The sequence below is a fragment of the Aspergillus glaucus genome (genome assembly GCF_001890805.1).
Source record: "Aspergillus glaucus CBS 516.65 unplaced genomic scaffold ASPGLscaffold_4, whole genome shotgun sequence".
Taxonomy (NCBI): Eukaryota; Fungi; Ascomycota; class Eurotiomycetes; order Eurotiales; family Aspergillaceae; genus Aspergillus; species Aspergillus glaucus.
The window spans coordinates 220,927-242,607 of NW_019170456.1; the positions used below are offsets into that span (position 1 = coordinate 220,927).

The 21,681-nt window shown below is 50.1% G+C and overlaps 8 protein-coding genes across 8 annotated transcripts; 5 read left to right on the plus strand and 3 right to left on the minus strand.

Annotated features, from left to right (window-relative positions):
- Positions 1-228: 228 nt before the first annotated feature.
- ASPGLDRAFT_43433 (putative IMP dehydrogenase) lies at positions 229-2,322 on the minus strand. Its single transcript, XM_022545808.1, has 3 exons — positions 2,004-2,322; positions 1,645-1,953; positions 229-1,443 (listed from the first exon to the last, which is right to left on the minus strand). The coding sequence occupies exons 1-3, from the start codon at positions 2,191-2,193 to the stop codon at positions 302-304; spliced, it is 1,641 nt and encodes a 546-aa protein (XP_022403647.1). The 5' UTR covers positions 2,194-2,322; the 3' UTR covers positions 229-301.
- Positions 2,323-3,137: 815 nt separating this feature from the next.
- On the plus strand, positions 3,138-4,686 carry ASPGLDRAFT_165272 (oxidoreductase, short-chain dehydrogenase/reductase family). Its single transcript, XM_022542605.1, has 7 exons — positions 3,138-3,244; positions 3,308-3,427; positions 3,481-3,681; positions 3,742-3,906; positions 3,957-4,100; positions 4,158-4,312; positions 4,364-4,686. The coding sequence occupies exons 1-7, from the start codon at positions 3,174-3,176 to the stop codon at positions 4,399-4,401; spliced, it is 894 nt and encodes a 297-aa protein (XP_022403648.1). The 5' UTR covers positions 3,138-3,173; the 3' UTR covers positions 4,402-4,686.
- Positions 4,454-5,149, minus strand: ASPGLDRAFT_43435 (DUF952 domain-containing protein). The gene is made up of 2 exons (XM_022545809.1): positions 4,787-5,149; positions 4,454-4,720 (listed from the first exon to the last, which is right to left on the minus strand). The coding sequence occupies exons 1-2, from the start codon at positions 5,066-5,068 to the stop codon at positions 4,604-4,606; spliced, it is 399 nt and encodes a 132-aa protein (XP_022403649.1). The 5' UTR covers positions 5,069-5,149; the 3' UTR covers positions 4,454-4,603.
- A 657-nt stretch (positions 5,150-5,806) lies between these two features.
- On the plus strand, positions 5,807-12,067 carry ASPGLDRAFT_165278 (putative Ras GTPase activating protein). Its single transcript, XM_022542606.1, has 3 exons — positions 5,807-10,425; positions 10,475-10,753; positions 10,807-12,067. The coding sequence occupies exons 1-3, from the start codon at positions 6,252-6,254 to the stop codon at positions 11,694-11,696; spliced, it is 5,343 nt and encodes a 1,780-aa protein (XP_022403650.1). The 5' UTR covers positions 5,807-6,251; the 3' UTR covers positions 11,697-12,067.
- Positions 11,770-12,086, plus strand: ASPGLDRAFT_1111672 (uncharacterized protein). Its single transcript, XM_022539584.1, has one exon. It carries the CDS (start codon positions 11,864-11,866, stop codon positions 12,035-12,037), a length of 174 nt encoding a protein of 57 aa, XP_022403651.1. The 5' UTR covers positions 11,770-11,863; the 3' UTR covers positions 12,038-12,086.
- A 244-nt stretch (positions 12,087-12,330) lies between these two features.
- ASPGLDRAFT_120518 (ENTH domain-containing protein) lies at positions 12,331-14,287 on the plus strand (the record flags this gene model as incomplete). Its single annotated transcript, XM_022540142.1, has 5 exons — positions 12,331-12,406; positions 12,477-12,508; positions 12,631-12,710; positions 12,777-12,858; positions 12,926-14,287. 5 exons carry the CDS (start codon positions 12,331-12,333, stop codon positions 14,285-14,287), a joined length of 1,632 nt encoding a protein of 543 aa, XP_022403652.1.
- Positions 14,288-15,106: 819 nt separating this feature from the next.
- On the plus strand, positions 15,107-16,007 carry ASPGLDRAFT_55486 (uncharacterized protein; the record flags this gene model as incomplete). The annotated part of the gene is made up of 4 exons (XM_022548138.1): positions 15,107-15,209; positions 15,284-15,327; positions 15,395-15,493; positions 15,576-16,007. 4 exons carry the CDS (start codon positions 15,107-15,109, stop codon positions 16,005-16,007), a joined length of 678 nt encoding a protein of 225 aa, XP_022403653.1.
- Positions 16,008-18,185: 2,178 nt separating this feature from the next.
- On the minus strand, positions 18,186-18,785 carry ASPGLDRAFT_79904 (uncharacterized protein). Its single transcript, XM_022550039.1, has 2 exons — positions 18,738-18,785; positions 18,186-18,681 (listed from the first exon to the last, which is right to left on the minus strand). Exon 2 carries the CDS (start codon positions 18,653-18,655, stop codon positions 18,245-18,247), a length of 411 nt encoding a protein of 136 aa, XP_022403654.1. The 5' UTR covers positions 18,656-18,681; positions 18,738-18,785; the 3' UTR covers positions 18,186-18,244.
- Between the last annotated feature and the right edge of the window lie 2,896 nt (positions 18,786-21,681).

Genomic DNA, 21,681 nt, shown 5'->3' on the forward strand with positions numbered 1-21,681 from the left:
ACCCGCGGAGGAACCTAGGCTAAGCTACCTTTGCCGACCCCGCCGGCTATGCACATGATCGTCTACTGCTAAAAGGCTACAAAAAACTGCAATGTCCCAGAAAGCAATGCATTGAATAATACATGTCTATCATAACTCCTAACCGATATACCCCGATTTATTTTTTTTTTAAAAAAAAAAAAAAAAAAAAACTCATATCAACCGCGTAGCTTCGTTTGCAAATAAAGGAAAAAAAAAAAAAAAGCGTATTAACAGGTCCAAGAAGGCAAGTAAATCAACATGAAGTGTACTGTAATTTCACCTACGAGTACAGCTTCTTGTCGTAGCTGTGCAGACCGTGGACGTTACCCTCGGTCTGGGCGCTGGCGCTCCGAACCTCGAAGCGGACAGTGCCTTCGTTGACACCGTCGTGAAAAGCCTCGAGACTCTTGACACCAATGTCCTGCAGCGAGTGCTGGATACCGGTAACGAGGTAAGGAATGAACTTAGTGACGGAGCCGCGGTCAAGAACCGAACCAGCGACACCCTGAGCAACAAGAACACGGTCCTTCTCAGAGAAGTAACGGGCAGTACCAGCGTTGCTGGCCTTGCTGTCCTTGGAGCCAGCCCCGGCCTTCTTGTCCTCCATGGCGGCGATGGAACCCATACCACGGTAGGCCTTGACGAGCTGACCCTCGTTGCTGACGAAGTACTCACCAGGAGACTCGGTGGTACCGGCAAGGAGACCACCCATCATGACGGTGGAGGCACCCATGGCAAGACCCTTGACGATGTGGCCAACGTTCTGGACACCACCATCGGCAATGCAAGGAACACCGAAGCGAGCAGCGAAGTGAGAAACGCTGCGGACGGAAAGGGCCTGGGGACGACCGACAGCCATGACCTCCTGAGTAATGCAAGCACTGCCGCTGCCCATACCAATTCTCAGGCCATCGACACCGGCAGCAATCAAAGAAGCGGCTTGCTCGCGAGTGACAACGTTACCACCAATAACGTCGATGTCGGGGAAGTTCTCCTTGGTGTACTTGATCATTTCGATCTGGAAGATAGAGTTACCCTGGCTGGAGTCAAGGATAACAATGTCGAGACCAGCCTCGACAAGCAGCTTAAGGCGAGTCTTGTCCTCTTCACGAGTACCAATGGTGGCAGAGCAGACCAGCTGCTTAGATTGAGGAAGCTTGGAGGCCAAGGGATAGTGGAGGTTCTTCATCAGGTCACTGCGAGAAAGGAGGGAGACAAGGTTGCCCTCGCCGTCGACAATGGGCAGCTTGCCCTTCTTGGACGAACGGAGGACGTCGTTGGCCTCGGCCAAGGTAGTACCGGCAGGAGCGGTGACGAGGTCAGTCGCCATGATAGCAGTAACCGGGTCATCGAGGGAGGGGTGGAATTGGATGTCACGCGAGGTGACCATTCCAACGAGCTTCGAGCGAAGGGTTCCGTTTTCTGAATAGCAAACCGAGTTAGCCACATGTCGCTCGGAAATTGCGGGGTAAAAAAATTTTTTTAAGTCATTTTTCTCAGATATAATCCGTTCTCTCCATTGCAACTCTCGTCGCTTTAGTGGAACGAAAGTTATTTGAAGATAGATTTGAAGTCATCTTCGAAAATAAAACTGGGGTATAGAGAAGGAAAGATAAAACTCACCAGTCACCGGGAAGCCACCAAAACCCCACCTAGCCTTGAGGTCCTTGGCCTCACCAACAGTGGCATTGGGCGAGAGAACGACGGGATCCAAGATGAATCCGTTCTCGTATCTCTTGACCTTTCTCACCATCTCGGCCTGGTCTTCCGCAGAGCAGTTGTGGTGAATAACACCAAGACCACCGAGAAGGGCCATGTGGATGGCCATGTTGTGCTCAGTCACAGTGTCCATAGGAGAAGACAACAGGGGTGCCTTCAAGGTGATACGCTTGGTAACGGGGGTATCAAGGGTAACATCGGAAGCAGTGAAGCCTTTTGTAAGTTAGCAACTGCACGAGTATCTTTCTGAGCTCAGAACGTACCGACGTGTCCGGGCAAGATGAGGAAGTCATTGTAAGTCAATGCACCGTGCTTGTCAGAATCAAGCAAAGTGTCAACGTCCAGACCATCCCGAGTAGGATAGTCCTTCTCCAGGACATCCAGAGCCTTGGAGTAGTCCTGGATCTCGGCCTTCATGGCGAGACCCTGGTTGTCACCCTGACCAAGAGTCATTGTGTATGTAGGGTATAAAGAGATCGTAACTCGTAGATAAGAAAAAGAATGACAAAAACAAGAGATCAAAAGATAATCAACAGATCGCGATAGAAACGTTCTGCTGATGGAGAAAGTCTTCCTTTCCCAAAGAAAGGAAAGGAAGAAAAGAAGAGGAAAAAAATCGAGCAGCGAAAAAATCATCTTTGTACCCGCCGGGTTGCTTGCGGGGGCCTTACTGCATTAGGATTAGCAGGAGTGGCAGAATTTACAGGGGTTATTCATTGGCTCATAAACGAGTTTTGACCGGGGCGGTGAGTCTACGGTGGCATGGCTTAGATAATCCAGGTGTCGCCGTGGGATGCCCTGCAGAAATTTCTATACTTTACCGTTCTGGTATGGCTTTGAGAGTCTGGATGCCATGTCCTTGGGGACAGGTAGTCTAGTATGCGATGTACTAAAACTGGCTGTTGATGTGTCCATACTCGATTTGACGAGACATGGTGGTGACATGCAATGCGAATATATATGTAGTATATGCAATTAGAACGATACTCATGTATCCTGCACAGAATACTTTAGCTCCAACAGCGATATATTAGGCATGTGCTATATTTATTCGTTAACACAGAACAACAATTTTCAAAAACTATGTATTTCGTAAGTACTCTGCCCTAACTCCCTACCATGGCACTCTGACCATCAGATCTCGATCTGGCCGGTTAGCCGCTAGCGATAACACAACCCGGGGTTGAATTCACGTGAATCCAGTCTATTATGGAGGTCTACTCATCCAATAACATGCTCCAGTCCAATTGAACCAAGAGTCTCTTAATCCGACAACTTGTTGACAAAAACGGTGCTATGACATAATCTGCCGTTGCAACACCATGACGCAAACGCGATAATGGACAGGAGTCCATTCTATATGGGCTTTTGAATCAAAGCTGCTTTATCTGAATAACAGATTATCAAAAGATCTACCAATCGAAACATTGAAAATGGCATCTCCAATGAGCGAAGGTGGAGCCTTCAAGGCGCCTCAAGCTGCGCAAAGTCAACCGAAGCCAGGGTATGGACCTATTATACAGAATGCAATGAGGACGATTGCGTGCTAAATTTTGTCACTTTTTAGGTTGGAAAGCCACATGGCACCGCCCAGCGAATCGACCAAATTGGAGTCCAGCGAGGGATTGATCGAATATGTCGGCTCTGGCAAATTGAAAGATAAGAAGGTTTTGATCACTGGTGGAGAGTATGTTCTGAAGGAAGAATGCCTCATGTCATGCAGTCGCTGATAGCGCCTAGCTCAGGAATCGGTCGATCAGTTGCCATTCTCATGGCTAGAGAGGGAGCCGATATCACTATCGTCCACCTGCCACAGGAACAGCAAGATGCGGAAGACACGAAACGGATAGTCGAGAAGGAGAAGAGAAGCTGCCTTCTCTTCAGCGGGGACTTGGTCAAGCGCGAAACGTGCTATAAAGCTGTTGAGGAGCATGTTAAGAAGTGAGTAGGGCGACATTCATGGGTAACTGCGGGCTTCTTGGTTGACTGATTTCGCGACAGGTTTGGGCGGATTAATGTCCTCGTCAACAATGCCTCCAAGCAGTATATATGCAAGGACTTTGTCGACATCGACCTAGACAAGGTTGAAGACTTATTCCATACCAACATTTTCCAAATGTTTGCTCTCACTAAATATGCCCTTCCACACATGACCAGAGGCGATAGGTAAGTTGGCCTTCAGATGCCTCGAAACTCTTGTCACTAATAAGGTGTAGCATCATCAACTGCACTTCTGTTGTGACCTTCCGAGGATCCAGCAGTATGGTCGACTACGCTTCGTCTAAAGGCGCCATCGTCGGTTTTACTAGGTCACTTGCGCTCCAGCTGGTTCCAAAGGGGATTCGTGTGAATGCTGTCGCGTAAGTATAACCATCACTACGTACTTGAGAAACGCGATTCTAACATCTCCTCAATAGACCCGGTGCCATCTATACCCCGATTCAAGTCGATACTCGGAGCGATGAACAGATGAGTGGATGGGGCTCGAAGGCGTCTCTTGGACGTCCTGGAGAGCCGAGTGAAGTGGCTACGAGCTTTATCTTCTTGGCTAGCCCAGATTCGTCATTCTATTGTAAGCCTTCTTTTTCTTTTCGGCGGAGTATCTCGCTAACGAATTATACAGACGGACAAGTACTGCATTGCTACCCGTTGGGCGACTAGAAGAGCGCCATAGATATCATTAGATCCATTCGGAAAACGAGTGTTTGATATTGGAAACTAGGATTAAACAAATGAACACCTGTAATAATTTATGAATCATAAATCTCTTTTGCGTCTAAATGCAGCTATAATGATGTCAGTCATGTAGAAACACGAAGGAACATAATATACAAGACTTCAAGCAATGAACATGCTCAAATCTTTAGTATAACAACCACGGCCTAGCCTGCGTGAGCGCTGTCTCCCACCCGCCTTGGTTCGTCCAAATTGCAACACTTTCCACCTCATCCCTGCCAAGCTTGAGTCCATTAAAGAGGTGCTATTATTGCATTAGCATTCACCACCGGATAATACCGAGCAAGTAAAGCACAAATCGAATACATACCGGAAACAAACCCTCATCAGGCCGAGGACCACCCTTACCCTCCGGAGGCTCCCACCGGACATCCTGCTCTATAGACCCATATGGAATCCGCAAAACATAAACCAGCGGCTCATCCTGGAAGAAGGCATTGAGAGTACCCGGTACTTGGAATGCTGTCGATAGATGGATGAAACCGGAATTCTGGTCGATTTCGCTGACCTCGAGTCTTTCGAGGAGCGGTTCTCGGACTGGACTGGAGGATGGGACGAGCTTGTAGAGGTAAAGGGGTTCTGTGTCGGCCATTTTGTTGTTTGTTTCTGTCTAGTATGCTTTGTTTTATGGTGAAATTAATAGTTGGAAGTGTACGGAGTAAAGGAAGACCTGTTAGGCCGATGATGCCACAATCGGAGCGACGGGGCACATCCCACTATTTTTGGCGGGTGGGGTTCCACCGCTTTGGATCGAACCAGCCCTAATCGTGATGGAAGAGACCGGATTCTTTCTGGATGCTTCGTAGTGCAGTATTTGCTAGCTTTATAGGGAGTAGTTTACTCTGCATATGAGATGTAGTGGATGTGCTGTTTTATAGCGGTATGGCATACATTGAGCAGACAATTAACAGCAACTACGACTACTCGTACAGATTACCCCGATATCTCGATCGCCAGGGACTCAGACGATCACCAGCGGTAAATAATTCCGTGTTTACAAGTATTGTTTCTTTTTCTGCCAAAGCTAGATCTGCTAAACAACCGGGTTGGGCACGTGAATCGGCAATAGAGAGTGGAGCGGATCGGATCTGAGTTCAACCAGGCGCCACCAAGTGCTAGCAGATAGACACGATGAAAATACTCCGTAGTGTGCATAGATCTAATTAATAGAATGTTAAAGTACAGGGTAACAATGTTATTCTTGTGGAATATTAATACAAAATGAAGGGGCTGATGAGATAAGCAGCCACTGTGGCGTCACCTGACACACACACGCTAAACCCGATAGGGAGATTTGTTTTCCTGGGCAACGACGACCCTGCCTTCTCCCCCCCCGCCAGGCACGGGCTGCAAGTCACGTTTCTCGATCGATAGTCATCCTTCCTGCTTCCCTTTCAGTCGTCCTTTTTATTTTCCGCTGAGATCCCTCACATCCACTCTGGGTCAGATACTCAGGAACCAGTGTGGGATATTTTGAACCGGACGGGATTCGATCACCCCTCTCGTTTGCCCGTTTCTATATCAACCCGATTTCTGCCCTACAGGCAATGAGATCTCGCCCTTGATCCCCGTCCAGCAACCACATTCCATCAAAGAAAAACAATCCAGACCAACAAGCACCACCAACAGCAACGGCAACGGCAACATTTTCCGTGCAACCGCACTGCTTCTTCGGTTGGGAAGCAGGTATGCGGCCAATTGGAAACGAGACCTACCACCAATCTCCTTCGGTTGTCGCATTCTTGTTTACCACGGAACGGTGCCAGTAGTCAGCGATGTCCTCCAATTCGTTCTCCCTCAAACGAACCCAGACGGACCTACCTCCCCATGCCCCCGGTCCGGCCCGACATGGCTCCGATGCTTCTACTTCCTCGTCCATCTATTCCTTGTCGTCCAATTCGTTCGTCCCGAGTCGCACAAGTACCGTTTCCTCCAGTGCTTCGATAGGTTCGCATCCCAGCATTGGTCATCGACGAGGCAAGAGTGAGGTCAGCAACACTGTGGCCACCGGGACCATGATGGCTAGCGATGGCTCTTACCAGGCCCGTCGGGCCAATGCCGGAGCCACATATGAGAATATCCGTCGTTCGTTGCGACCACTGCCCCAGGTGCCCAATGTCTCGGCTGTTCCAAAGAAGGACAATGCGTCTCGACATGCGCGAAGTTATACCGTCGACGATACAAAGCATTGGAAGGAGAATCGGCCCGCGGCCCCAGATTGCGGTGACATCAATCGCCAGGAAAACATGCCTCCTGAGGGAAAGGAGTTGCTTGCTCCCCAGCCACCTCCACACGCAGACTTACCACGTCCCTGGTCTCCTCAAGCCCTCGTACCGCATAACCGACCGCCCCATTTGAAAGCGCACCATGGTCACAGTCTATCGAACCCGGCCCCGATCACAACCACCTTGACTGCGCCAGACCTCGAGACGTTTCAGAAATCGTCGACCGGCCATCTACGGACACTTTCCAAGTTTGCGAAAACCGGGGAAAGCGAGGAATTGGCGCTCGGGAGCTCCACAGCATCAGTGGTTGGCTTGCATGGGAGGCGACGCTTGAAGCGCGCTGATTCCGTTGCGCCAACATCCACCGCACTTGCAGCTCACAAAAAGAATACATCAGCATGGACCGCTGGCAATTGGATGGACAAGCAACGACAGTTTATTCAGGCCTACGAGTACCTGTGCCATATTGGAGAAGCCAAAGAATGGATCGAAGAGGTCATTCAGAAGCAGATCCCGCCTATCGTCCAACTGGAAGAAGCCCTGCGGGATGGTGTCACGCTGGCGGAAATCGTCCAAGCGATGTACCCCGATCGGCCATTGCGAATCTTCAGACACCCGAGATTGCAATATCGTCATTCAGATAACATCGCGCTATTTTTCCGTCTCCTGGATGAGATTGAATTGCCAGAGCTGTTCCGATTTGAGCTGATCGACCTATACGAGAAAAAGAACATCCCCAAGGTCATCCACTGCGTCCATGCGCTGTCGTGGCTACTGTTCAAACATGGTATGCTCGACTTCCGCATGGACAATCTTGTCGGTCAACTTGAGTTCGAGCACCATGAACTCGAGCAAACACAGAAGGGTCTCGACAAATCAGGCGTTAGCATGCCTAGTTTCGCGGGCATGGCTGCAAACTTTGGCGCAGAACCTGAACCTGAGCCGGAGCCCGAGGAATCGGAAGAGGAGCGCATACAACGGGAACTGGGTGAGAGTGAGACCGCAACCAGTGACTTTCAAGCCCAGATCCGAGGTGCAATGTGTCGACTGATGCTTGGCAACGTGATGAATGACTTGTGGGATTTCGAGCCCTTGCTCGTCGATCTGCAGGCAAGATTGCGTGGTGACTGGTCCCGCCAAATTGTTCACTACAGACTTGATATGCGAAACTTCGCCATCGGTCTGCAAGCAGTTTGCCGAGGATTTCTCGTTCGCTCTCACCAACAAGATGACAAGGATACCTGGGAAGCCCAGGGACAGGATATCCTACAGTTGCAGTCTCTCATACGCGCAACCAAGGCTCGAGCTGAAGTGAAGCACATCCAGACCGATATGCAAAAGGAAGCGCCAGGAATCAAACAGATCCAAGCGGCGCTGAGGGGAGCTCTTCAGCGCAAGTACGTCTGCGACGTCTACGATGACACCCGAGACGAGGAACCGAACGTCACGCTGCTGCAGGCTGCTATTCGCGGAGCATTGCTACGGAACCACATTTCCAACGATTATGAAGCCACACGAGATGCCGAGAAAGATATCACCGCGTTGCAGGCCATCATCAGAGGTGCCTTGCACCGAAACCACGCTTCGATCGAATACGAAGCTCTCCGCGACGCAGAAAGTGATGTCATGTCGCTGCAAGCTATCATTCGAGGTATCCTGCAGCGTGATCAGGTCGGTGCTCAGCACGCTGCGATCGAGAGCTCCCAAGAGGATACCGTTCCGCTCCAGGCGGTTATCCGAGGAATGTTGACTCGGGGATCCGTGGCACACACGAAGGCCCAACTCAACCAGGAGATCCCTTCGATCGTCTCCATCCAGGCCGGCGCACGAGCTCTCGCTGTTAGAAACCACCAGTCTCAACTGGTAGAGGCGCTCCAGAAGACCGAGGAGCAACGCGTCGCCCTGCAGGCCATGGTACGCGGTGCCGCTACCAGAGAGAACCTTGACTCTCTTCGGGACGCCTTGGCACAGCATACCGCTTCTGTTGTCGAGCTCCAGAGTTTCTCCCGGGCCGTGGCGGTCAGGCAGTTCTTGGATTCTCAGCAAGAGGCGTTGAAGGCAGAAAATGAGCCCGTCCTGGAGCTTCAATCATTTATCCGTGGGGCTCTGCTTCGGAAGCGATTGGAGGACGATGACGACGAACTTCGCGAGGAGGAGCACATGATTGTGAATCTGCAGGCCCTCTCTCGGGCGGCTCTTTTGAGAATCGAAGTTGGCGGGATCCTCGAACAACTTGAAGATTCTGAGGATGAGATCACCAACCTGCAGGCGCTGACAAGAGCCATGTTGGTTCGCTTGGAAGTTGGTCAGGTGTTATCCGACCTTGAGGCTGATGAGGATATTATTATTGACATGCAAGCACGTCTGCGGGGTCACATGGTCCGGTTACGATTCGAAGAACAGCGTCGCTATTACCGGGCCAATATGGAGAAAGTCGTTAAAGCACAGAGCGTCGTGCGAGGACGTATCCAAGGTCAAGCGTACAAGAGCCTTACCAGCGGAAAGAATCCTCCTGTTGGAACGGTGAAGGGCTTTGTTCACCTTCTGAACGACAGCGACTTCGATTTTGATGAGGAAATTGAGTTTGAACGGCTGCGGAAGGTGGTCGTGCAACAGGTTCGGCAGAACGAACTTGCCGAGCAATACATCAGCCAACTCGACATCAAGATCGCCCTCTTGGTGAAGAACAAGATCACACTGGATGAAGTTGTCAAGCACCAGAAACACTTCGGAGGCCATATCGGAAGCCTGTTGCCGAACACGGAAATCTCGTCAACGGACCCGTTCGATCTCAAGGCTTTGAACAAAGCCTCAAGAAAGAAGCTCGAGCATTACCAGGTGCTTTTCTTCCTCCTTCAGACCCAATCGCAGTATCTCGCGCGCCTCTTCCGACGGCTGCGTGAGGTGAACACGCCCGAGAAGGAATATGAGAGAATCAGGCATTTGATGATGGGACTCTTTGGTTACTCCCAAAAGAGACGTGAAGAGTACTATCTAGTCAAACTGCTTGCGCGATCGGCCCGCGAAGAAATCGAGAGCTTCAACTCGCTCCAAGAGTATTTGCGATGCAACTCTTTCTGGAACAAGCTTTTCGCCTCCTATATGAAGTCGCCCCGTGACCGAAAATTCCTGCGCGATGTTCTTGGTCCTGTAGTGAGGGAGCATATTGTCGAGAACCCAACCTTGGATCTGGAAAGCGACCCGATCCAGATTCACCGCTCGTCCATCAACAACGAAGAGCTCCAAACCGGCCGGAGGAGCCGCCGTCGACCAGACATCCCTCGAGAAGAAGCGATCAGAGACCCAGAAACCCGGGCTACGTTCATTCAACATCTTCAGGAACTTCGTGACATCGCCGACCAGTTCTTTGCTCACTTTGAGGAGGTGCTGTACCGTATGCCATTTGGTGTCCGCTATGTCGCGAAGGAGATGTATGAAACTCTCCTGTCCCGGTTCTCTAGCGAGGACCCCGGGTTCATACTCCAGGCGGTTGGGTACTGGGTGTGGAAGAACTATTTCCAGCCTGCTGTCCTTGAACCGGAACGTTATGGGGTGATTGACCGGGGAATGACCCAGGAGCAGAAGCGGAATCTGTCCGAGATCGCAAAGGTTGTTGCGCAGGTGGCCTCTGGAAGGCTTTTCGGAGCAGAGAACGTCTATCTCCAGCCTTTGAACAGCTACATTGGAGACTCGATTCAACGTCTAGGCCTCATTTGGGGTGATTGTGAGTTTCCTATCTTCCCTTGTTTTCACCATTTGCTAACCCTGCCTAGTGATTTCCGTGCAAGATGCAGAGTCCTACTTTGACATTGACGAATTCAACGACCTTTACGCCAAGACGAAACCCACATTGTACATCAAGATGTCCGATATTTTCTCGATCCACCAGCTTGTGGCTTCGGAGGTTAACCACATCTGCACGAACCCTGATGATATTATCAAGGAAGTCGTCCGTGAGCTTGGAAACGTCAAGACCAACGAGAATGAGTTGATGAGCGTCAACTCGTCTGAAATCAACCTTACCTTGGTGCCAAAGCTCGCGCAGATCGAAGGTAAACATTCATCCTATATACGCACATGACTTCAACGCTAATTTGCTCTACAGACCCCGAAGGAGATATTAAGGCTCTGTATATGGAAACAAAGCGATGCATTCTCTACATCATTCGTGTCCAGACAGGTGCCAATCTGATGGACATCATGGTCAAGCAGCCCACCGTGGAAGACGAGGAACGATGGATGACATTGGTCCGCGACGAATTGAGCACGCATAACACCCCACGAAGCCCATATGCCGAGGCCAACTCTTTGGTTGATATCGGATCAATGAGTTACTCGGAACTCAAGGGCACCGCCCTGGAGAACATCCTCCGACTGGAACGAACCGGCAAGATCCGACGTGACAACCACTACCAGGATCTCCTTAACGCCATCGCCATCGATATCCGAACGAAGCATCGTCGGAGAATCCAAAGAGAGCGTGAAATCGAGAGCGCTCGCCTCACGACGGCCCGTCTTAATGACCAAGCCCTTTGGCTGGATCAGCAGCTCAAGACATATAACGACTACATTGAGCAGGCGATGATCACGTTACAGAACAAGAAGGGCAAGAAGCGCTTCTTGATGCCATTCACCAAGCAGTGGGATCACCAACGTGAGCTTCAGAAATCCGGCAAAGTGTTCAAGTTCGGATCGTACAAGTACTCCGCCCGTAACCTAGCAGACAGGGGCGTGCTGGTGCACTGGAAGGGATACTCCGAGCGACAGTGGGATCGCGTTGATCTCACCATCTCAAGTAACGAGGTTGGTGTCTTCACTATTGACGGTAGCAGCGGGCCCATGATGGTTCCTGGAGCGAATGCGCAGGTGCCGTTGGACGACTTGCTGCAGGCACAGTTCAACAACCTGCAGTTCCTGGACTTCTTCGATGGGCATCTACGAGTCAACGTCAACCTCTTCTTGCATTTGATCATGAGAAAGTTCTACAACGAGTAAGCGGGCTGTCGCCGCTTGCTTGTCTTTTTCTTGTTTTCTTCCTGCCCCTTCTTCTTTCTTCGGTTCTTCAAGATATCCCCGTTCATCTCATTTCTTTGTTTCTTGTTCTTGTTTCAGCTATCCGGGTATGCGGGTGATGCGCGGCGTCGCCTTTTTGCTCCGGCGTTATGAGACGTGTTGTTCGAGTACCCCTGTTTGTGTTCTCGTTGTCGTGTTATTCCGATGGGAGGTTCCTTATTGTGTTTGCCCTGTGTCATGTTATTTGCATGTTTATGCGATTTCCCGTGACGATTGTGTGTATGATTTCGACGAGTCTTCTATGTATGTATTTACCCAAGTAGTGTCTACTATACTATCTTTACATTCGACACAATTCATATAAGCAACACAGTGTGTAGAGCGTAGAAAAGTGACTTTACTCATAGCGACGGCTCAGGGGCAACCTCCACGTGACCGCGCTGCCCGGGTTGGGCCGATGCCATGTGTCTCGCTGGACTGACAATCAATACAAACAACGTCTCTCGTCCCTCTTCTCCCCTCACGACTTCAAGGATATTTCCTCTCTCTTAATTTCTATTTTCTCTTTAACAGATTAACCACCGATAGCGCCCAAGACTTCCCATTTATCTGCGCCATGGACAGCCTAAAGGAGCAGGTCAGCAACCTGACCTTGTATGATCTCAAAGCGGGAGTCCGCAAAGTACAGAATGGTAAGCCCTCTTGGGTAATATATCTTGCTATTTTTTGGTATTTCCCTTGCTAACTAACCACTGTCTATAGCTGTCATGAACTATACCGAAATGGAGTCGAAGGTATGTCGCTGTCGCTGTTCCTAGTTCTCCGTCTCCCCGCCGATTCCGGAGTCCCGCCCCCGTCTATTAGAGAGAACACGAAATATGTTGGCTGAGATGTGGCTTACATGTGCGATGGTTAGGTTCGAGAAGCGACGAATAATGAGCCTTGGGGTGCCTCTACGACATTGATGCAGGAGATTGCTAGTGGGACTCATAGCTAGTCAGTTGCCTTCCGTGTTGTGAGATACTGTACTGGTGGGGAGTGGTTGCTGACAGGTGCTTGCAGTCAATTGCTCAACGAGATTATGCCGATGATTTACAAGCGATTCACAGACAAAACCGCGGAGGAGTGGCGGCAGATTTACAAGGTGCGTTATGAAGGGTCGGGGGACGTTTTGGTTGGATGTTTACTCATGAGATGTGTGTAACCGACAGGGCCTGCAACTTCTGGAATTCCTCGTGAAGAACGGATCGGAACGAGTCGTCGACGATGCCCGCTCGCACATGTCCCTCCTCCGCATGCTCCGCCAGTTCCACTTTATCGACCAGAATGGGAAGGACCAGGGTATTAACGTGCGCAACCGCGCGTCGGAGTTGGTGAAGCTGCTTGGCGATGTCGAATTGATCCGTTCGGAGCGCAAGAAGGCACGCGCCAACCGGAATAAGTTCAGTGGTTTCGAGGGTGGTATGGGCGTTGGGGGTGGCACGAGTGCCCGCAACAGCAGATACGGGGGCTTTGGTAGTGACAGTATGTCGTTTGGTGGGTACAGCGGGGGTGTTTATGGTGATGGGGGTGGATTTGGAGGTGGAGAGAGTGACTTCCAGGACTCTGGACGTCGGGGAGGTAACCAGTTCGAGGAGTATGATGAGTACGATGAGGCAGATGCGGCTCCGGCGACGCGACGTGCGGCGAGTCCTCCGCGCGCCAAAGCAAAACAGGCCGAACCTCCGAAACCGAAAGAGCCTGAGCCGGATCTGCTTGGCGACGATGATACCCCTGCCACGACGTCTACTGCCGCTGGCAAGCAGCCTGCCACCAGCGGCGGACTTGATATCCTCGATGCTCAACCGATGGGAGCGGACGATGACGACTTTGATGACTTCCAGTCTGCTACTCCCGCGCCTGCACCGGCAGCATCGACATCGTCGAACCAGTTCGGCATTCCTCCCCCGTCGTCTACTGTCAGCACAACATCGAACACGCAGTTCGCCGCCCCCAAGCCGGTGTCCGGATCCCAGGGCGCAAACTTGAACGGTATCGTCGGATTCACATCGATGACGCCCACTCCCGCCTCGAGCATCGCATCCCCCACATCCCCCGCCGGCGGCGCAGCAATGCAACCCCTGCAACAACAACAGAAGCCCCTCCAGCCCAAGCCCACAGGCTACCAAGCCGCCACCCCGAACTACTTCACCTCCGTCTCCATGAACACGAACCAGCCCCCCTCCGGCGGCCTGGGCCACAGACCAGGCGTGTCCTCCGTCTCCTCGCTCACATCCGCCACCTCATCCTCCGCCGCCGGTCCCAAGCCCGCCGCCGCTACGCCCAAGCCTTCTGGCGGCGACGCCTTCGGTTCGCTGTGGTCGACTGCTAGTGCCAAGGCGGGAGTCCAGAAGTCCAACTCGATGGCGAGCAAGGGACCGAATCTGGCGAGTATGGCCAAGGAGAAGGCTAGTGCTGGTATCTGGGGTGCGCCAGCTGCATCGCCTTCGCCTTCTTTGGGACAGCCTCAGCAGCAGACTCAGCAGGGGGGTTCGAAGACTGGTAGCTCGGGACTTGATGACTTGCTCGGTTAATTTTTAGGATTGGGTGAGGAAAAAGGTGTTATGTATGCTTGAATTTTTTCGTCTCATATTTCGTCTAATCTTCTAAATTTTTTTTCTTTTTTTTTCTTTTCTTTTTTTCTTTTTTTTTTTAAAGCAAGCAATTGTGTGGGCTATCTGGTCACATTTCAAGGATGGTTCGTTTTCTTTTTTCTGTGTATTGTATTAGCATATGTCGGCAATTTGTATTTATTTCGCTTTCTCGCGCCCTGGCTCATACATATCAACGTTCTTCTGGACATAATTGACTTGGCCGCGGGTTAAATGTCATTATTTAGCTCTTGCAGTGATTCAGTGATTTGACTGCATATTTACCCATGATGTCGACGTCGGTGTGGCTGGCTGTATGAATCACACTAATCAGTAGATCCTCACAACCCCCTCTACAAAAGGCCCGAACCCTGATCCCCAGGGTCTCAACACCCGCTCTTCACGCCCGGCAACCCTCCATGCTCGTATTTCCCCTGCTTCTAGGGCCTTGGCGGCACGGCATTTAGCATCGCCAACGTCGCTCTTTTGCTGTATACAGAAATGCACGGAATATGGCATGTAGCGCGGTCCAATGATGCTTGAGGGTTTATGGGATAGTCGCTTTGGGTTTTTGGTTTGAGTCAAGAGGCAGAGGTGACTGACAGGTGGGTATTGGCAGCGTATATCGGGCAATCCCAATGCTGTTTCTTTCTTTCTTTCTTTCTTCTTTTTTACCTTCGTTTTCTTTTTCTCTCCTTCCCTTCCGTGATCTCTCTCGCTGTCTTTCTTTCCCTGCGAAGCCGATGTAGTCCATTATCCAATATGGAAGACGTGGACTTAGGGCTTCTCTTTCCCCGACAATCGTCTGGCACCTGCTCAGCGGGGTCAGTAGCAGAGGAGGCAACGTGCGTACCAGAATCGACATGTTAGTCTATCCTTCATACTACTACTTTCTAGTTTTCCGTTAGCTAGTGGACTAACCTGACCTATTGGTTATAGGCGACGGTGCCTTCTTCCCGAATCAATGCGGCACAGGCTCAGAGGTAGCATTTGCAGTTTACATCTCAGATTCAGGTTGAGGTCAACGAGAAGACTAACAGTATAATACAGTGCTGCTTCATCCGCCCATGCACCGTTTCCCAAGGAAGCGGATTATGCAAGAATGATACGCGCGATGCGTGCGATGGGGATTTCTATACGGGGGATCCGGTGCGTTTCTTCCCTTCCATCTCCTACCATCCATCCGGAGACGAGAGTCGAGATGCGCTAATATTTCTTCTCGTTGAAATAGTCCGACGCCCCCTGTCCCGGCGACGATACCATCCGCTGCTGCGTTACGTTCGAGAGCATGAATAACGGCACCGATACAAACAATTCTTCAAATTTGAATGGCTCTTCGAATGGTCTAACAGGCTCACAAATCGGCGGCATAGTCGGAGGCGTAGTAGGTGGAGTTATCGTCCTATCCGCGCTATTCTTAGTATTCTTCTTTGGATATTGGCGGAAACGGCAACGGGATCGTCAGGATTTAAATGTTCTTGAAACAACAGTGCATGAGAATAGGAAAGAGGACGAGAACGGTGGCCAAGGCAGACCCGTGAGTGAGGTTGAGGCGAAGGAGGTGGGGGAGTTGGACGCGGGGAATGAGAGGAGGGAGTTGGATGGGCATGGGCAGGCTGTATATGAACTTGAGGGGCGGTCGGTTGAAGGTCGGAAGGGATGATGAATGCTGGATGCGATGTGGCTGGTTTCCTTTTTTTGAGATGTCTTTCCGGTATCAATCATCTGCTGTGATTATGGGCAAGTGCTAATATCTCTAATAATAACTGGAATTATTCCAACGCTCTATAAATGACTTAAAACAGCCGAAGAAAAGAAGAAGGCTCGACAAAGACGCAGCGTAGCAACACCAGAAAGAGAAGACTACTTCCACCCATACCGACCCTCCTCCAAAGGCAATGTATCCGACGCAACAGACTCAGATACAGCTCGCTCCCACTGATTCCCCCCAACAAAAAAGACCCAGGAAACAAGACCCAGAATACCCCCCATCGAAAATATACAACATATACTCATGGCTCATAATAAACCCATCATTTCCCTGCACAAACTCAATAACACGAAAAACAGACCGCGCCAGAATCAACACACAGGCAGCATAAAGCGCCTACATGAGCGAGTGCCAGGAGAATTAGCCGCATCGGGATCTCACGGCTTTCGAAATTTTGTATGTCGATGCGGTTTTGGTAACTCGCCAGTGGAAGAGGAATGCAACGAACATGAAGAAACCGAAGAAGAGGAGTTGAATGGCGAGACCGGCGATGACGATGTGCTCACCGCTTTGCATGGCTTCTGCTGAACCTGCGGCCATGTATCCACCTCCTGCACCATGTCAGTCATTGTCCTTATAAGGGAGAAAGGGAAAAACTCACCACCACACTGCAACACAAACGAGATAACATCCCCAACCACAAAGATTTTGGTTAATCACTTAACGCGAACAAGCGATGCCGACTCCGCGCCCATCTCCCGGACTAGTCGTCCCAGAGTCATATATATGGACGCAGCGAATAATGGAGGCGCGACTAGGATGAGCATTGTTTGGATGATGTAGGGGCCGAGGGCTAGAGTATCGAGGTGTGGGAATATGCGTGCGATGTAACCTGCTGCTTCGACTATGAGTTAAACAAGTTAGTAATGGGATTATTGAAGAGAGAGAGAGAGAGGGAACTTACAGACAAGGCCGATGATGAACGGGGTAGAATGAGAACGATGTATTCGACGCTGGATGAACGACCGCGATGGGGAGAATATTAAACCGCAGACGGGACATTATTTATTATCTATTCTTCGGCCATTGTTCTTATTTCATCTTTTCTCCTTCTGCCGTCTGAAAAAATTAAAACGAAAAACCGAGATTCTAGGGCATAATACGAGTATACGAGCTGTAGATACAAACACGAAGCCCTACGGACAAAATACGGGTCGGGACCCATGGTCCAGAAATAGTACTTGTCAATCACTCGATAAAGTTTTTGATATCATTATATCCTACTTCGCCACAAATACCTGGTTTAGACATTATTTCCCCCCTCTGGTACACGTTGCTAGGGCGTGTGTAGTTGATGGCGACGGTCTGCTCGTTCTCCGTGTAGCTGGCGCTGTCGATAAGGAGGCTGGCCATCTCAGCGCTGTTGCTTGCGGCTCGCGCCTTGACGTATCGGGTCGTGGCATTGGTCAGGAACGCGCGGGTGCAGGCGGTCAAGGCGGTTGATGCGCAGGACAACATGCGTGCCATTGTTTATTTAGTATATCTGTCAAGTCGACAGTGTCAGTCCATCTACTCAAGTTTGCGGCGCATCGGGTGCTTTTGTAGTAAGTGGTTTCCCGCGAGCAATACCATCCATGGCAGTTATAGAAATGGGGATGTACTGAAAGCGAAGCCGTTGACCGGCATTTTGTGACCAGATGGATGAATTCCAGCCGCAAAGCTGTAATACTACAGAAGTTGTGTTTGCAGACATTGAGCCGCACCGGGTGATGTTCCTGCATAGATAAGGTTGTGCGGGAGGTGAGACGACACTTACTGGAATAGCTTCTTCTTGAGGTCTGGTCAACACCGCATTGAACATGCAAAGGAGTGGCTGTATTCCAAAGCACATGCAGTTGGTGCATCCCGAGAAAGAGAAGCTGTCTTTGTTGGGGGCTACATGTTGCAGGTTGATTGATCGGGGGGCGGCCGGGGGAAGAAAATGATGTCCCACAGTCTGCTTGCTGCCTTGTCTACTGCCGCAGTACGTACCAACAAACACAGGAAGCCTTGGAGGTACATAGTAGGTAGCCCTGCCAGGATATTAACAATGGTTGCATTCCTACGGGGACTTCAAAGAGGTCGCACGATGCGGTGTCTATTGACAACTTGGCCTAGCCTAGATACTGAGGCAGAAAAGAAAAGTTTGCTCAATTGGCGCCTATATGAGCAGCAGGATGATTCCACAGATCCGAGACTTCATACTCTGGAAGCGCATCAAAATCGCACTCCAGAAGGCGTCTGGTTATAATCACTACTTCCTTCTTGGCCTGCTCCTCCGAGATGCGAATTCCACCCTTGTTCTGTTCCCAGGTGATAGCTTCGATCTTCACACCACTGCTGCTGCTGTCACCGTCGCTTGGCTTCACAACAAGTACGTAGAGTTCCTTGTCCGTCCCGCTTCGAGCAAGGTGAATGGAGATGTTGCCGCTCCGGCTCTGATCCGTGACCGAGACGCGCCATTTGTCATCCTGATCCTGAGGTTCGAAACCGGCTTTGAGCTTCTCAAAGTCGGCGTCGCTGATGCTCAGACCCCACGGTGCTGTGGCAGGCTCCTGCATGGCGTATATGTGATCTGTGATTTGCTTTGCACGTGAGCATGGAAACGCCTGGGTGGTGTTCTGAAGTTGGCACGTACCTCTGAGTGCTGTAGGAACAGGTTCTGCTTGGAAATAATTGAGACAGGAGAATATAGAGGACGCCGTATGCAAAGTATTGTTCGTGCTGTGGTTTGCTTATCCGCAGCAGGGCAGCTGAAGTCGAGCGGCAACCATGTGTGTTTATATTGATATTGATTGCTTTCCGATTCCTGACCATGATGTAATGTGGGGGGGATGAGTTACAATTGTAGTTTACAAATGTACAGATCTACCATAATACATCTCCCTTCTGCAGATCAACATCGTCTGTGACAACCTCTGTGATATAAATAGGCATCCAAGCTCCTGCAGGGGGAAGCTGTCGTAATTTTGGCGGCCTAATCTTATGTGGGGACAGGAGGCAGTACTATGGCTGAGCGAGTGGGCCTGCGGTAAATCACGCAGTGGCAGGCAGTTGGGGGGGGAGCCACAAATGGTCCGTACGGAAATATGTGGCTGCTGATCACACAACTTGGTAATATGCGCAACCCTAACCGTTAATGACCCACATTGGGTTTAAGAGCCTCTTTGGCTTTGAAATCGTAGCCTAAGACTAGAGTGAATTATGGCATAAATACTGTACAGTCCACATATACAATTTGACCAATATAAAATGCATGCTTGTTAGACAAACATTCATGAAAGTAATCAAAAAGAATGCTATTGCGGTTACCGGTGCGGTTGTTGCTATCGGGCATAGTGATCTGACTATGTCAGTACTTGTCATAGCAATCAGGTTGGGGTGGAGGATACTTAAAGTAATGGAGCTGAGGATTGAACTGCTGGAAGAAGATCGTGAGATGGATTAAGATGATATCTGTATAAGGTCAGTACGGATCAGCGGATGGAGATCTGAGAAGACATACCAAAGTGGATGGTGGGTTGGAAGAGGAAGAGAGTTGAGCAAGGGTGGAGATTGGGCTTCTTTTCTCCAGGCCCAGCTTGAACATTCACTTATTGAACCTGAGAAAGAATACTGAGCCTACTGCTGGTTTACGCTGGTAATAAGCCCATGGTTAGCATAGGCTAGTATCATAAACAGCGCAGCCCAGCAGTCAGCAGAGGCCAGTAGATGCTGACGAGATCGCGTGATGAATGATAAGATGTCGGAATATAGAGGTTCCTTTATTATGACACGAGTCCAGCTTGGTGTTGACATTCCAATGCTAGCCTCCCCTGATTGGAACCTCGCACAACTGTTCCATGGCACCTCTCTGTGTGATTTAAAAGATCAGTTTTCCGTTCAAGCAACTCCATCCCACAAGCATTACACTCAATCCCTCTGGCCGGCCAGGGAGGATTGACATATTTTCGTAGAAAATGCCTGGTGAGTGAACCAGATGTTGCGTGTTCCACAATCCGGTCCTTTAGTGGAAGATTGGGATTTTCCAGGCAAAGAAAGCAGATCTTGGGTCGCTGTCCTTGAGACTTGATTCGCAGACTGCATTGCTTGGTACAGGGCAATCTCGGTATCATCCTCTAACAAGTGCCGTTGCCATTTGAAAGGAGGACAGGGTTTGTCATCATCAACCATAGGCTAGCGGCAAGATTGGGTAGGTCGAGGAGTAGGCCGCCTCTCTTCCACAGGGCAGAATGTAGTCATCGCATTAATTGTGTGGATCCGGCGCTGATATTCCGCTTCAAGAGTGGCACCTGGTATAGTCAGCGTGGCGTCAATCACCATCAGATGCTGTGGAGGCATGTGTCACGGGCTCGGAATAGAAGATAATAACGAACTGAATTCCTATCTTGACTATTGTAGCCATCAACGAGAATATCGAATCTGGGAAGGAAAAAGGAGAGGAAATCTATCTGGCGAGTGCAGTCTCTATATAAGCCTTTGTGCGATGTGGCTTGAGCCCTTGTTTGTCCATATTGCTTGTATGGCATCTTTTGGCATGTTGGCAATGTTTGTCTGGTCGTTGAGCCGTCACAGCATGAAGCCCTTGTGCTCTAGAGTGCCCATCACCTTTGTATCTACCAGCTTTCCTGCTAGTTGCCTTTCAAGGTCAATCATGGGTTGCTCATTCCTGTACCGCTCCAGATTGATTTTGATCTGTTGGTTCCGCTGTCATTGCTTCTCATCACGCAGTTCACAGATAGCTTTGTTATACCTCTGCTTTGCTTCCATCATCTGATCCTGAAGAAGTTCCGGCTTTGCCCATAGATGATAGTGGTGCTTGAGAGGGGCTCCATCATCAAGGTGGCCAAAGGCGGCTTGACATGCCATATTGGCATGGTCTAACTTGGCTTTGCGGTCATCCCATTTCTGCTTGCATTTGTTTACCCTTTCCTTCCATGCACGAACCACAGGGGGTTCATTGAGGGACTTGGATTCTTCAGGAGAGAGCTTATAAGGTCGATCTGGGTCAATTGAGGCACTCAACGAGCAAGCAAATCACACTAATGGTGTCTGAGAACCAGTTTTATGGATAATTCCCTGAACGTCAACATCAACATCCACCTCATAATGTCGGATGAAGGTGTGGATATCTGAGTGCTGTAGGATGATGTTTTGAAGAGCATTTGTAACCTCTCCTATCCATTGGGTTAGCACCCAACTACCTGTGGGTTGAGGGATACTCACCACTGCTGTTGAATTCCTTGGCTCCAGTGTATCAGAGAAGGTATGGCTGGGTGATCTCATCAAAACCTGTAATCTCACTGACTCAATGCATCCAGGACTGGACTGTGAATGCCATCAATCTCTTCTCCAAGGTGATTTGATATCCCATGGCTTCCCGTTCCACCTGGCAAAACACAAATTTATCCAGTATTTCATCCTTGAGTTTCAGCTCCTGCTGTCCCTTGCCGTCCAGTACCCCAAGGCTATAAAGTTTCTCAGGGCAATCCAGCACTGGTCCAGCTGTAGAGATTTTCTTGAAGCCCTGTATGTGAAAGAGCATACTCAGCAAGCATACATGTGGACTGAGAACCAGAATTGGATC